The sequence below is a fragment of the Barbus barbus genome (assembly GCF_936440315.1).
Source record: "Barbus barbus genome assembly, chromosome: 18".
NCBI classification, from domain to species: domain Eukaryota; kingdom Metazoa; phylum Chordata; class Actinopteri; order Cypriniformes; family Cyprinidae; genus Barbus; species Barbus barbus.
The window spans coordinates 30,921,286-30,936,285 of NC_136746.1; the positions used below are offsets into that span (position 1 = coordinate 30,921,286).

The window sequence follows — 15,000 nt, forward strand, 5'->3', positions numbered from 1 at the left end:
GTTTTAATTATAAACTCACTTCATTTTCATCAATTTGTCAGAAAGCAAGACTTCATATCTTCATTTTGCATCTAAATGTATCTTGATTTAAGGATGTTTAGATAATTGTGCTGGAAAATAACACATTCATTTTTGTATTGTGTGCAACATTTAATGCCACGACTTCATGAATTTAATATTTTCTGTTCAGATTTAAGACCTTTTTAAGGGTTTAATTTGTGAAGGGACAAATTAAGGCTTTTTAAGAGCCGCAGAAACCCTGTACTTGTGTTTATTTGTATTTATGTGTGAACTTTACTTTACTAGCCATTTCTGAGTGAAAATGTTTTTTTTCAGTGAATACTGTGAGGCCTAAAAAATACCTGGTCTGGGATTTTCTTTCCATTGAATTCTGGAAATATGGTTCAGAGGTTTGAAACAAATTGAAAACAGAAAAATTATGATGTAAAATGAATGAAGAAATCTTTCAGATTGTACACTATTTTTTTATGACGGTCAGAATGTGACCATGTGACTCTTTGTACACAAAAATTACAAAAATGATTGTTTAACTCATGTGCCACTTGATGTTTCTTTGTAATTATTTGTGAAATTTGCTAGCAATTTCTGAGTGAATTTTTTTTTATTCGCTCATTTAATTTTTCAGTTATGTTCTTCTTCCATTGAAGCTCCAGATGCTCTTTGGATCTTCTCACATCCTGCTGGAGAACATGATCATCAGGTTTTGTTCATGTCAATTCAACTGTTCTTTTCAAATTTTGCACTAATTTATAAAAGAATGCACTTTCGCACCCTTAGAAATAGAGGTTAGAACTATTAGAAGAACCATTTTTGGTTCCCCAAAGGACCTGTCAGTATACAGTTCTTAAAACAACCATTTTTGTAACACATATGTGTCCCTGCAGCACAAAAGCAGTCATCAGTAACACAGGTATATCTGTAGCATTGTATGGATCAAAATTATACATTTCTCTTTTATGACAAAAATCATTAGGATATTAAGATCATGTTCCATGAAGATATTTTGTAAATTTCTTACTGTAAATATATCAAAACTTCATTTTTGATTAGTAATATGCATTGCTAAGAACTTCATTTGAACAACTTTAAAGGAGATTTTCTCAATATTTAGATTTTTTTGCTCCCTCAGATTCCAGATTTTCTAATAGTTGTATCTCAGACAAATATTGTCCGATCATAACAAACCATACATCAATGGAAAGATTATTTATTCAGCTTTCAGATGATGCATAAATCTCAATTTCAAAAAATGGACCTTTATGACTGGTTTTGTGTTCCAGGGTCACATTTTAAAACTCCAAAGACCTTGGAAAGGCTCCATGGATGTTAAACGTTCATCACGGAACCAACAGACTTTGTGGAACCTTTATTTTTAAGCGTCTGAACTTTCACTAGACAGCTGGACTCCTCTGTCCATTAGCGAGTACAGACACAGAGACCCGTGTGATGTTTAATCAGCAGCAGAATCTAATCAAGCAGCAGCTGTTTCTCTTGTTACTGAAATCAGGTCTGGTGATGGGATCCAGCTCTGCAGCTCCTGATGTTCTGTGTTCTGGTTCCTCCGTCGCCGGCCGACTCTAATTCAGCCCGTTCCATCTGGATCATCCTGCGCCGGAGCTCCTCAAAGCGCAATATCTCCGGCTCGCTCTCCTCACACCGATCCAGCTCAGACAGACGCAGCTTCTCCACGGCAGGAGCCTCTGGATGAGACACAAACTGAGGTGACACACACTTAAACATGACCACTGAGCTCACGCTCACACATAAACAGGAGCGGATCTTTGATTATTAGTGGTTTTTGTTACGTCAGTCATCACTATAACAGGTGCTCATAGTGATTCAACCAACCCTCAACCACTGAAACACTTCTCACACTTAACTTTAATCCCAGCTCATAGTTCTTATGTTTCAACCCAGTGTTCTTAATGATAACTAAAATGGCAACTATAAAATAGTTTTCAGTGTAAAGTTATACTATTATAGTTTTTATAATATATTAATATTTTTAAATAGTTTTTATATTTATATTTTTTGCATGTATATGTATATATATATATATATATATATATATTAGTGCTGTCAAATCATTAATCATGATTAATCACTTCTAAAATAAAAGTTTTTGTTTACATAATATGTGTGTGCTGTGTATATTTATTATGTATATATAAATACACACACATACATGTATATATTTAAGAAAAATATGTTACGTTTATATACTAAATATATTTAAATATGATATAATTTATATTCATATAAATATATACAGTACATGTAAATACATATATATGTACACAGACATATACTATGTAAACAAAAACATTTATTTTGGAATGGATTAATCATTTGACAGCACTAATAAAAACAAATAATACTAAAATAGCACTGGTTCAGTCGGTACCCTGATTTAGGATTTAATGAGGTTAGGATTGTGTTTTTTTCAGCCTCTCCAATCAAACCACACTCCTGCTGATTATTTGATTTTCATTTTAAACCTCATTAAGATCTCAGCATCATTCCCCAGTAATGCAGTGTATAATCAGACGAGAGCTGACTTTATCACTCGTCAGTCTAATGAGTGTGAGATTATTGCGTCTGGGGTTATTGATCGTTTTCGCAGCAGCGCCAGAATCCAGCTGAGCTTCACGAGCGTCTCCAAGGGAACAGATCTCACACCAGTCAAGCAGAACCAGGGCAAGGAGCTATTTTTGAGGCAGGCCATCCTTTTTATGCAAAGCCACAGATGGCACACACACACACACACACACACACACACACACATCTACACCTCGCTCTCAGGTTTCTTTCACCTTCACCCAGTTGTGAGGAGCGCAGGTAACGGAGAATGGAAGGCAGGCCACGGTCCAAGATGTCTCGAGGAGGAAACGTGAGCGGACACGTCCTCAGACTCAAGGCCTTCAGCGAGATCACGTGACCTGAGGAAAGACAGAGGTACAAAGTCAACATCACGTGTTCGTCACATGCTTCACAAACACACGTGTGCGTACAAACCCAGCTCTGGAGGAAGCGCTGAGATCGGGTTGCCCTCCAACAGTAACGTCTTCAAGCACCTTAAAGACAAAGAAAGAACGAAAAGCTTCATTTACAATGATTTACTGGATTGTGATCACTGCAGTCATGATATTTGTGACTCTAAACTATAATTAAACTTCAAAAAATTATGTTTTTTCTTAGTATTTTTGTCTTGTTTTCCAGTACAAATATCTAAACATCCTTAAACATCCTATTTTTATCAAGAATTTATCAGTTACAGTCATTTTGGCCCAGACCGGCCCACTACATACGATCAGAATACAGAATTTGCACGCGCTTGAATATGTATATCAGCTCCTATTCCATAAAAGCACTAAAGCCATATAATAATAGGTAGGAAAGAGTGAGAGTTGACACATTAAAAACTTCTAAAAAGTGTAATTTATTAATATAATAAAACTATAATCCGTACTGATGAATCCTAAAACTATAGGCCTATATAGTTATGACATCCTGTGTATGTGTCTGTGTGTTTGAGGGAGAAAGGGAAGAGACATGATAAATTATTGATCAGATGATCACTGTTTCCCATAGTATAGCATTAAATAAACTGTAAACTTACTTAGTCAAATCTGTTAACTCCTTGGATGAACCTATAAAAGCATAAGATGTGTGTGTGTGTGTGTGTGTGTCTGTGTGTGTGTGTGTGTGTCTGTGTGTGTGTGTGAATGTAAAGTTTTGCCTTCAACTGTATATCAAGTCACATTTATTTCTACAGCGCTATATATACACGATATAGATTGTTTCAAAGCATCGTCACAGTGATAAAGAGAAAAATAACTGTTAATGTTGTGAAATTCAACCATTATGAAGCAAATTCAGTCTCTATAGAAGACAATAGAGTCATTATTCAAGTTTTGTTCTCATCTGATCGAGTCAGTGCAGTTAGGTAATATTAAATATTAATTGTCTAATAAAGCTAAAGTGTAAAATTGATCATTGAGCTGCAAAAATGATGTTTGTTCTTAGTATTTCTGTCTTGTTTTTCAGCACAAATATCTAAACATCCTTAAATCAAGACTTGAAATAAAAAATGATGTAATTAAGTCGTTTTCTAAAACATGTATTAAAAAAAAAGGGAGTGTTTATGCTTAAAACAAGAAAAAACATCTATCAGTGGCAGATATTTGTTCTTGTTTTAAGAATAAACTCATTTCATTTTGATACTTTTATTTTTGAAAACAAGATTTCATATCATAAGTCATTTGTTCTTCTCAAGTAAATGATTTAAGATTAATTTTTAGATATTTGTAAGAAAATATGTTTTTGGCACTGTCAGTGATTTCCTTCATAGCCGTGCTACACTGTAAATTTGTAAAAAACACAAAGAGTTTTCTTCTTCAGAATTCAGTTTGTTTCTCAGCTAATTCTGACTGAAAATGTTTTTTAGTGTAGTTTCTTGTATTTCATATCCCTCCACACTCTAGCTGAATAATAAAATCAGTATTTGCCTGTTTGGGTGCCATCAGTATGAGAGACATCTGTCCAGTTATTATGGACTCTATGGTATTTCAGTTAAAAACGTCTTAATGATGGATTTGTTTCAGGTTTTGTCTTCTCCAGATGTTAACTGATGGACTGGAGTGGTGTGGATTATTGTGATGTTTTTATCAGCTGTTTGGACTCTCATTCTGACGGCACCCATTCACTGCAGAGCATCCATTGCTGAGACATTTCTCCAAATCTGATGAAGAATGAGTGCGTTTTGATTGGTTTTTGCATGGCTTGTTCACTCGCCGGTGTTGTCCGATGGCGGCCGGTAAACCTGTGAGTCGATTGTTCCTCACATCCAACCAGACCAGAGACGACAGCCTGCTGAAGAAACGCTCAGGAAGGCTGCTGATCTCGTTCCCCTCCAGATACAAACTCTAGAACATGCAGAGGAACGCATGAGAGTCTGAACTCAATATAAGAATGCATTGTGCTGTTACTCTACCTGTAGATGTGTCATGTTTAACACAGGTGCTGGGATGCTCTTCAGGGCTCTTCTGCTCAGGTGCAGCGTGTCTCCTTCTTCACGGTGGAGGCTCAGATGGAGCTCACTCATGTTTGATTATTAGAACAGCAGCAGAGCATGAACCATCCTGTAATAATCACATCAGCTGCTGAAGGTTATGACTGCTGCCGGATGGGATGTTGTCAGTCGTTGCTATGGTGACGGCGCGTGAAAGCGAAACCAAAACTACGGCGAGCGGCGGAGGCCAAACATCCGAACGCGTTTGACAAATACACAGAGAGTATCAAAACTTACCCTGACTGAAATGTCTTAATCATTAATTTAATTAATTGTTTTTGTTCATTTATTTGTGAAACGGCGAAGAAGTAAACCAACAATAATTTAAAGAAAAAACGCCCCGAAATTTAATAATATCTCAATAGGTTTTATTAAATAGTAGACTCACTATAAAAAAGCTTGCTCAGGTAACAATGTGCTTCATGTGGTAAAATATAAATTATTTTAAATTACAAAGGAATTATTTCAGAATTATTTCTACCTGATCAGGACTTTTAAGACACGTTTTGTTGTTATGTATGTCACACACACACAAACAACAACAACAAAAACAACTACAACAACTACAAATAACGCCTAATATTTCTTTTTTAGTTTCTGGTATTTTACCATTTTGATCCCTTTTGCTGTAAGATTTACAATGGCTTTGGATGTAGTACTTGAAGAACACCTCAATTTTATATAATGTCGCTTATATAATAGACTAGGCTATATATTAAATATATATGTATTATTCATGTGTTCTTCAAGTCAATCCAAAATCTCCATCACGTCTCCCTCAACATCCACCTCAATTTAACATCCGCTCGAATGTGCGAGACTTCCGGTTTCATTCCTTTCTGTTATTTTAGCCTACAAAAATAACCAATTTCACTGCTTGCAAACTGGTATATTGTATATATTAAATTAGTGCTGTCAAACGATTAATCGCGATTAATCGCATCCAAAATAAAAGTTATTGTTTACATAATATATGTGTGCTGTGTATATTTATTATATATAAATACACACACATACATGTATATATTTCAGAAAAATATGTTATGTTTATACATTAAATATATTTATCTATAATATAAATTATATTAATATAATTATAGACATGTAAATATTTTAAAAATAAATACCGCACGTGTGTGTATTTATACATAATAAATATACATAGAACACATACATATGCAAACAATAACTTTTATTTTGAATGCGATTTAATCGCGATTAATCGTTTGACAGCACTACTATAAACATGTGACCCTGGAGCGCAGGTATATTTGTAGCAATAGCCAGAAAAAATTGCATTGTATGGGTCAGAAATATCCATTTTTCTTTTATGCCAAAAATCATTAGATTATTAAGTAAAGATCATGTTCCATGAAGATATTTAGTAAATTCCCTTTCCTAATTATATAAAAACTTAATTTTTTATTAGTAGCCTAATATGCTTCGCTAAGGACTTCATTTGGCGATTTCCTCAAAATTCCAGATTTTCAAATAGTTGTATCTCAGACAAATATTGTTCTATCCTAACAAACATACATCAATGGAAACATTATTTATTCAGCTTCAGATGATGTAGAAATCCCAGTTTAGAAAAATTGACCCTTATGGCTGGTTTTGTGGTCCAGGGACACATAGCACATATGTTTTCTTTCTTTTATTGACTTTAATGTCTCATAACACACCAAGGTAGACTAATATGAAATCTGTAGTTCAGTGGTAGGTCGCGCGTGCGCGTGCGCGTGAGGGAGGGGAGGCTGATATAGTCGCTGCTGCTGCTGGAGCTCACCGTCAGTCTGAGCGGATCCAGACACGTTTCCAGCTCCGAGATTCAGTGTGTGAGTCTCTAGACCCGTTGTTCCCGGAGCGCAGCGGCGTTGGTCAGAGATGCTCGTGTTTTAGAGGCATCCAGCAGCATCAGTTTCCGTCGCGCTGAAAGGAATGAGAGCAGAGCATCAATGTTTCACTGGGGCAAGTGGAAGAAGAGGATGGGAGCGAACAGTTCATCCAAGAGACCCGTCTTCGACGACAAAGAGGATGGTGAGGATCACACTGCATCACAACATCACACAGACAGCATGTGCATCTGACTCCTAACATCACTGTGTTTCTGACTTTAAAACAGTGCATTTACCACATGATGCTACACATTTTAAGAACCTTTTAAACAGTGAATCTGATCTAATGTATCAGTGCATTTAGAAACACAGACGAGCTTTTGCTGGATGAACTGGTGCATGCTTGGGTTTATAAAACTGATGACAACAGTATTTTCTGAGGCTGATTTATACAGAGTTCAGAATTCAAGTGCAAGTGTATTAATTTATTTTCTGTTTTCCTCATTAAAGTGTAAATTATGTTTCTAGGTCGTTTTATTAATGGTCTTGGACAGTAAAACATGCATTATTCTTCATTTTAGTTCACTTTTACTCGCACTGAGTACTGTGTGTTTGAAAAGGCAGTATGCTGCAACTTATGCTATAAATACAGAAGAAACTGAGATCATGATTCTGAATATAGCAGATGTCTTATTAACAAACCATACAACAAATATATATATTTTCAAATATATTTTTGGATACATTTCAAAATAATGGACAAAAATATCTGCTAAAATATTATATTTATGTAAATATACCAAAATATAAAAAAATATATTTAAAAAATATAAATACATCTTTTTAAAAACATGTCCTATTTGAAGAAAAGCTTATTAACAAGTGTTAACATGAATAAAAATTAGCAAGAAAATACAATGTTCCATAAAATGTAAACATTATTAAATCATTATAAATATATATTTTTTTAGATATTTTTTTAATCTCATATTTGCATTCAGCTGAAAAGTAGGCTGCTGTCAGATTGGAAATGTGTTTTCTTGCCTCTGAAATACTTTTATTTTGGTATGTGAAGGTTGAAACTAAATATTTGTTCATTTCAAAAATACATTTCATGGAGCTTCACTGTTTACAACATATATTTAAAATATATTTTGGCAGAAAAAATACATTTTTTCGTCATATGGGTGCGCAATGCAAATGTTCCACTTATTGTTTTCTGCCTCTTTAAGGCGTATTACATTTCAAATCCGATTTCAATGTGACTATAGAGATCAGCTGGAACGCAGGAACAAAACCTGCCAATTAAATCATTTGCTGTTTAATTGGTTAATTAGTGAGGATTACGGAAATCCAGGGAAATTATACCGCTCTATCAGAAAAGGCATGAATGGTGACTGAACATGTGTTTGTTGAGGGAGTTATGCCACATTTGAAGAGGAAAGCTGTAGTCTGTAGGTCAGAACGTGTCAGAAAAGCCAGAAATGAGGTCAGTTCACTGTGGATCTGTAATCATATGATGTGACTGGAGGAGGACGCGTAATGACCCATTTAGATACAGTATGGACTCGATGCTGCTTGCTTCTGTTACATGAAAATCACTGCACTAATGAATGTGAAAGTAATTACAATTATGTGCGGGATAATGAGTTGAGTTCAGGACACGACCGAACGCTGTTGTGTATTTGTTTTCATGGGTTTTATTGATGAACATTACTTAAATTGCAAGTACAAAGGAGAGAAGTATAAAAATGTTGGATTCACAAATCCTTTTGCTTGACATCCTTGACATTTGAAGGTATTGTTGGCTGTACATTCAGACAAGAAAGAAAGAGCTGATGGAAGAACATTCTGTTAAAGGAGTAGTTCACATAATGAAAATGTGCTCATCTGAGATCAGTATGAGTGTGTTTCTTCATCAGGTTTGTAGAAATGTGTCTCTGCATCAGTGTCTCAGCAATGGATGCTCTGCAGTGAATGGGTGCCGTCAGAATGAGAGTCCAAACAGCTGATAAAAACATCACAATAATCCACACCACTCCAGTCCATCAGTTAACATCTGGAGAAGACCTGAGGATGAGCACATTTCCAGCTGATTTTCATCTTTGGCTGAACTATTCCTTTCTTATATGTCTGGGGTGTTTTGATCAACATGTAAAGTCCAATACACGAGTAACTGTAGTCTGAGCCGGAACAGACTGAAGGTCTCTGCTGTGTTTGATGGATGATACTTGAGATCTCCAGGAGGAATTACTGTCAGAGATGTTTTGGATAAGACTACAGATATCTGATCATCCATTACAGAAAGTCTGATTCTGAACAGACTGAAGGTTTGGCGGACGTAGGACGAGATTTTGACAGTATTTGTCATTTAACTGAAATAAAGCCAGTTTAACCACACAGTGATAATAATATCCACATCATTATCAGAATCCTCAGCGGTTCTCTGGGATAGACATGAGATCTGATCTGTCTGCTGGTTTGATTCTCTCACCCTTCCACGAGATTCTCACATCGGTAATCGGTGTGCGGCGTTAATGCTGGAGAACGGTTTGTGTTTCATCACGCATACAGCCGCTTTGATGCTGCTAGACGAGAAAAAGGGTTATTCCTCATGATCCTTACATGAAAGAGGACTCCAGGGAGAGAGAGAAGGAGCGAGAGAAGCTCATGAGGTTTGCTTCAGCCTGAGATCTGTGTTTTGTCAGTTTCTCATGAGTATCTGGAGGAAATATGTGACCCACATTGAGCTGTAGACTCAGGCCTGTTTTTATACATAATGTCCAAAAAGAGCTGCAGAAAGAATTTGAGAATGCGAACAAAAACTGTTTTGTCATCATTTAAGGCCTGTTCACACCAAAACCGATAACTAATGATAAGTATATTAGCATCCACACCAACATATCATATGTGACCCTGGACCACTTAAGTCGCTGGGGTATATTTGTATCAATAGACAACAATACATTGTATGGGTCAAAATTATAGATTTTTCTTTTATGCCAAAAATCATTAGGATATTAAATAAAGATCATGTTCCATGGATACATTTTGTAAATTGCTTACCGTAAATATATCAAAACTTAATTTTTGATTAGTAATATGCATTGCTAAGAACTTCATTTGAACAACTTTAAAGGTGATTTTCTCAATATTTAGATTTTTTTGCTCCCTCAGATTCCAGATTTTCAAATAGTTGTATCTCAGACAAATATTGTCCAATCATAACAAACCATACATCAATGGAAAGATTATTTATTTAGCTTTCAGATGATGTATAAATATCAATTTGAAAAAAAATCGACACTTAAGACTGGTTTTGTGTTCCAGGGTCACATATGTTCTGTTTATTATAAGCACGCTGCAGTTTTGTCGTCTGCCTTTTAAAGGCTCTATATGCAGAATTCAGAAACTCTTATTAGCGACACCGGTGGCCTGCAACAAGCAAACTGCAACAAGCTAATTACTCATGCTCATATCTTACTGAATGTGAATCAATGTACTCACAGCAAAGTAACATTAGGATGATCACAGAATTTACATTTTTGGCTGAAATGTTCCTTTAATTAAATTGTAAATTGACAAAAGTGAGAGATTTAGTGCATGCATGTAAAACAATTATGGAAGACGTATCACAGCCTGACGCTGAGCTTGATGAGGAGCCGTAGACTGATGCGCCGCAGGGTAAAACGCGTCACATGTTATTGAAATCAAATATGCATGAGCTGAGAATAAACATTTCACGTGTGCTTCCTGAGACAGTTATTTGTATTAGATAATGTGTTTGTGTGTGTGTGTGCATATATCTGCATGTACGGCCCTTTAATGAAGTAGGTAAAGACTGAGCTGTGAGAAACACTTATCAAGCACACAGAGTCCCAGATCTTCTGTCATCTTTGGCTGTTCTTTCATCTGCTTCAGTCTGACTGCTTTACCACTAATTCTGAGCTGCTCTCTTGGCTGGCATCAATAATTCAGTGTGATTCAGAGTGTGTTCCTCACTGAAGATGCAGTGTGGAGCCTGTAGTCATGAAAGAGAAGACTAAAGCACCAAATGACCATTAGACTTTGATGAAACCATCACAATACGTCAGTTTGATTTCATGTTGACTTCAGGTTGATGAGTTCATGATGCTTTGAGGCGAGTGTGATGCTCATGTTGACGCTGGTCATCAGGATCTGGAGTTACAAACGTCAGTGTTATATCTTATTTGCAGGTTGAGATTATTAATGTTGATCTTATTTTTTCTTCTTTATAGATGTTGTTTGTGTGTGTGTGTGAGAGAGAGAGCGAGCGAGCGAGTTGATACTATAATGTCAACATGTTTTGACAGGTTTTAGGATGGATATACATGTACTGGAGCAGTTGTGGCCTAATGGAGAGAGAGTTGGACTTGTAAGCCGAAGGTCCGGCAGGGATTGTAGGTGGGGGAGTGAATAACCAACACTCTCTCCACCCTCAATACCACGACTGAGGTGAGACCCTTGAGCAAGACACCGGACCCCCAACTGCTCCCTGGGCGCCGCAGCGTTGGCTGCCCACTGCTCCGGGTGTATGTTCACTACTGGGTGTACACTTGGATGGGTTAAATGCAGAGCACAAATTCAGAGTATAGGTCACCATACTTGGCCACACATCACTTCCCTTTCCCCATATGCAGCTATTACAGAAGATTCAAACACTCACTGATGCTCCAGAAGGAAAAACCATGCATTAAGAGCTGGGGCGTGAAAACTTTTTGAATTTGAAGATCAAGGTAAATTTAACTTAATTTGTCTTCCGGTAAAACATGTAAGTATCTTCTGAAGGGCAGTACTAAATGAAAAAATATGATATTTAGGCAAAACAAGAAAAATGTACTCATCTTCATTCTGTTCAAAAGTTTATAATGCATGTTTTTCCTTCTGTAGCATCAGTGAGTGTTTGAATCTTCTGTAATAGCTGCATATCAGTCCCTCAGTTGTCCTCAGTGTGAAAAGATGGATCTCAAAATCATACAGTCATTGTTGGAAAGGGTTCAAATACACAAAAATGCTGGAAAACCAAAGAATTTGTGGGAGCTGAAGGATTTTTCTGAAGAACAGCAGTTTAACTGTTCAGGACAAACAAGGGACTCATGAACATTTACATTTATTAATTTAGCTGACGCTTTTATCCAAAGCGACTTACAATTGCTATATATGTCAGAGGTCGCACGCCTCTGGAGCAACTGGGGGTTAAGTGTCTTGCTCAGGGACACATTGGTGTCTCACAGTGGATTCGAACCCGGGTCTCTCACACCAAAGGCATGTGTCTTATCCACTGCGCCATCACCACCCCTGTGAACAACTATCACTAAACTAAAAAACCACAGCTGTGGATCATTCAGCTAACAACACAGTATTAAGAATCAAGGGGATGTAAACTTTTGAACGGGGTCATTTTTATCAATTAAACTATTATTTTGTCTTGTGGACTATATGTAAACATCTGTTATGTGAAATATCTTATTCAGGTCAGCACTAAATAAACAATAACATGCATTTTGAATGATCCCTCTTATTTTGGTAAAATAATGAACATTTTGCTGATTCTGAAAGGTGTATGTAAACTTTTGACTTCAACTGTATGTATATATATATACTGTATATAGGACATGTCAAGTACATGTATATCCATCCTAATACATGTTCATATTATAGTAAGTAAATACAAAACATTGACATGCATTTGACCAAAAATGCTGATTTTTAGTTTATATGTTATTTAATAAGGTTGCATATAGAAATGAAATCTACTGTATATTGTTGACATAAATGGTTGCTATATATCATATAAAATCATATAAATTATTATTATTATTTCTGCTACTTTCCAAGGCAACATTTCTCATTTTAATTTAGTTCAACTTGATGTTCTAAAATAACTAAAACCAAAATAAAAATTAGTAAAAACTATATTGACATATAAAAAAAAAAACTACTAAAAATGACACAGAAGGCACACAACAGAATTGCTCAAATTAAAACTGAACAAATATAAGTTAAAAAGTAATTGTAAGCATTTCTAAAACTTTAATAGTATCTTAATGATGCTAAAGAAAAAAAGAAAACACTGAATGTGTGTCTGCTGTGGTTTTGTTGGTTCTGGTGCGTTTGTTCCATCAGATTCTCTGTCTCCCTTCATTCATTCTCTGTGTAGTTTTCCTTTGTCTTGTAATTCCATCATTAGGCTTCAGACACACACACACACACACACACACACACACACACTCACACTCACACTCACACTCACAGGCACACACACACACTCACAGACACACACACACACACACACACTCACACTCACAGACACAGACACAGACACAGACACACACACACTCACACTCACAGACACACACACACACACTCACAGACACACACACACACACACACACACACACACACACACACACACACACACACTCACAGACACACACACACACACACACACACACACACTCACACTCACACTCACAGACACAGACACAGACACAGACACAGACACACACACACTCACACTCACAGACACACACACACACACTCACAGACACACACACACACACACACACACACACACACACACACACACACACACACTCACAGACACACACACACACACACACACACACACACTCACACTCACACTCACAGACACAGACACAGACACAGACACAGACACAGACACACACACACACACTCACACACACACACACACACACACACACACACACACACACACACACTCACAGACACACACACACACACACACACACACACACACACACACACACACACACACACACACTCACACACTCACTCACAGACACACACACACACACACACACCCACATACACACACACACTTATCCAGCATCTAAATGAGGACAGTTGTTTTATATAAAGCTACTAACTGTTACAGTGTAACTTAATCCCCAACCAGAATAAAAATGTTATATTTATAATAATAATAATAATAGTTTTATTATAAATTAAGTATTAAAATATGTATTTATTATTTATGCAATGTAGATTATATTATGATTAATTTATAATGTTTACAAAAATATTATTTATTAATGAATACTTCTTCCAGTTAAGAACCTAAACAAAGGTTTTGTCACTGATGCCCATCAAACACAGAATCCCTTCCTATCAACAGCATACAGTACTATAGTGTTACTCTTCTTATTTCTGCATCATATAGTGTATATAATATGTGCACAGTAAGCAAATAGTCTGCATGCATGGAACATGTGGACGAACTCCTACGTTTGTCCAAATATGCATTATAAAACATGTTTTTATAACCTATTTTTTTGTATCTTTGTTTTATTTAAATAATTTTACAGTAGACTTAATCTTTACTAGATTAAAAATGCACAATAATTATTTAATAATTATTTCTAAAATAATACTCAAAAGGGACTTTTGGAATTAAACCTGCAATATTGTGAGTAATAATAAATAATTGCTTAAAGCTCAATATTTCAAAAACACACAGCTCAGTTTGCACCACACTAGTATTCTTATATTAATACTGTGTTTATGTGAGCAGAAATAATAAACAGGGATAAGCTAATTGAGTTTATGCAAACTGCAATGATTTACACCAGGGATCTCCAACCCTGCTCCTGGAGAGCTACCGTCCTGCAGACTTTAGTTCCAACTCTGCTGCAACACACCTGTTTGTAATTATCAAGTAGCCCTGAAGACCTTGATTAGCTGGTTCAGGTGTGTTTGATTGGGGGTGGAGCTGAAATCTTGTGATTCCTGTAGCTCAAATAGTAGAGCATGGCGCTAGCAACGCCAAGGTCATGGGTTCGATTCCCAGGGAAAGCAAGAGCTGATAAAATGTAAAAACTGTAACTTGAATGCAATGTAAGTCGCTTTGGATAAAAGCGTCTGCTAAATGCATAAATGTGAAATGTGATCTTCAGGATGGTATCTCTCCAGGAGCAGGGTTGGAGACCCCTGATTTACACGCTCACTGACCGCTGATTATCAAACTGCAGAACTGAAGCATCGTATAATGAGTGAGTTCAATAAACTCAC

The 15,000-nt window shown here is 36.3% G+C and overlaps 2 protein-coding genes across 2 annotated transcripts in view; one reads left to right on the forward strand and one right to left on the reverse strand.

Annotated features, from left to right (window-relative positions):
- Positions 1–1,372: 1,372 nt before the first annotated feature.
- Positions 1,373–5,231, reverse strand: LOC306884081 (leucine-rich repeat-containing protein 27-like). Its single transcript, XM_079439736.1, has 5 exons — positions 5,015–5,231; positions 4,816–4,946; positions 3,037–3,095; positions 2,835–2,960; positions 1,373–1,721 (listed from the first exon to the last, which is right to left on the reverse strand). Exons 1-5 carry the CDS (start codon positions 5,123–5,125, stop codon positions 1,525–1,527), a joined length of 624 nt encoding a protein of 207 aa, XP_079295862.1. The 5' UTR covers positions 5,126–5,231; the 3' UTR covers positions 1,373–1,524.
- Positions 5,232–7,047: 1,816 nt separating this feature from the next.
- stk32c (serine/threonine kinase 32C) overlaps positions 7,048–15,000 on the forward strand; it is a gene marked incomplete at both ends in the record, with an annotated part of 88,669 nt that continues 80,716 nt past the window's right edge. Inside the window, one exon of the mRNA XM_079439880.1 lies at positions 7,048–7,129. Within this exon, the coding sequence (XP_079296006.1) occupies positions 7,048–7,129 (82 nt within the window). The remainder of the gene's footprint in view (positions 7,130–15,000) is intronic.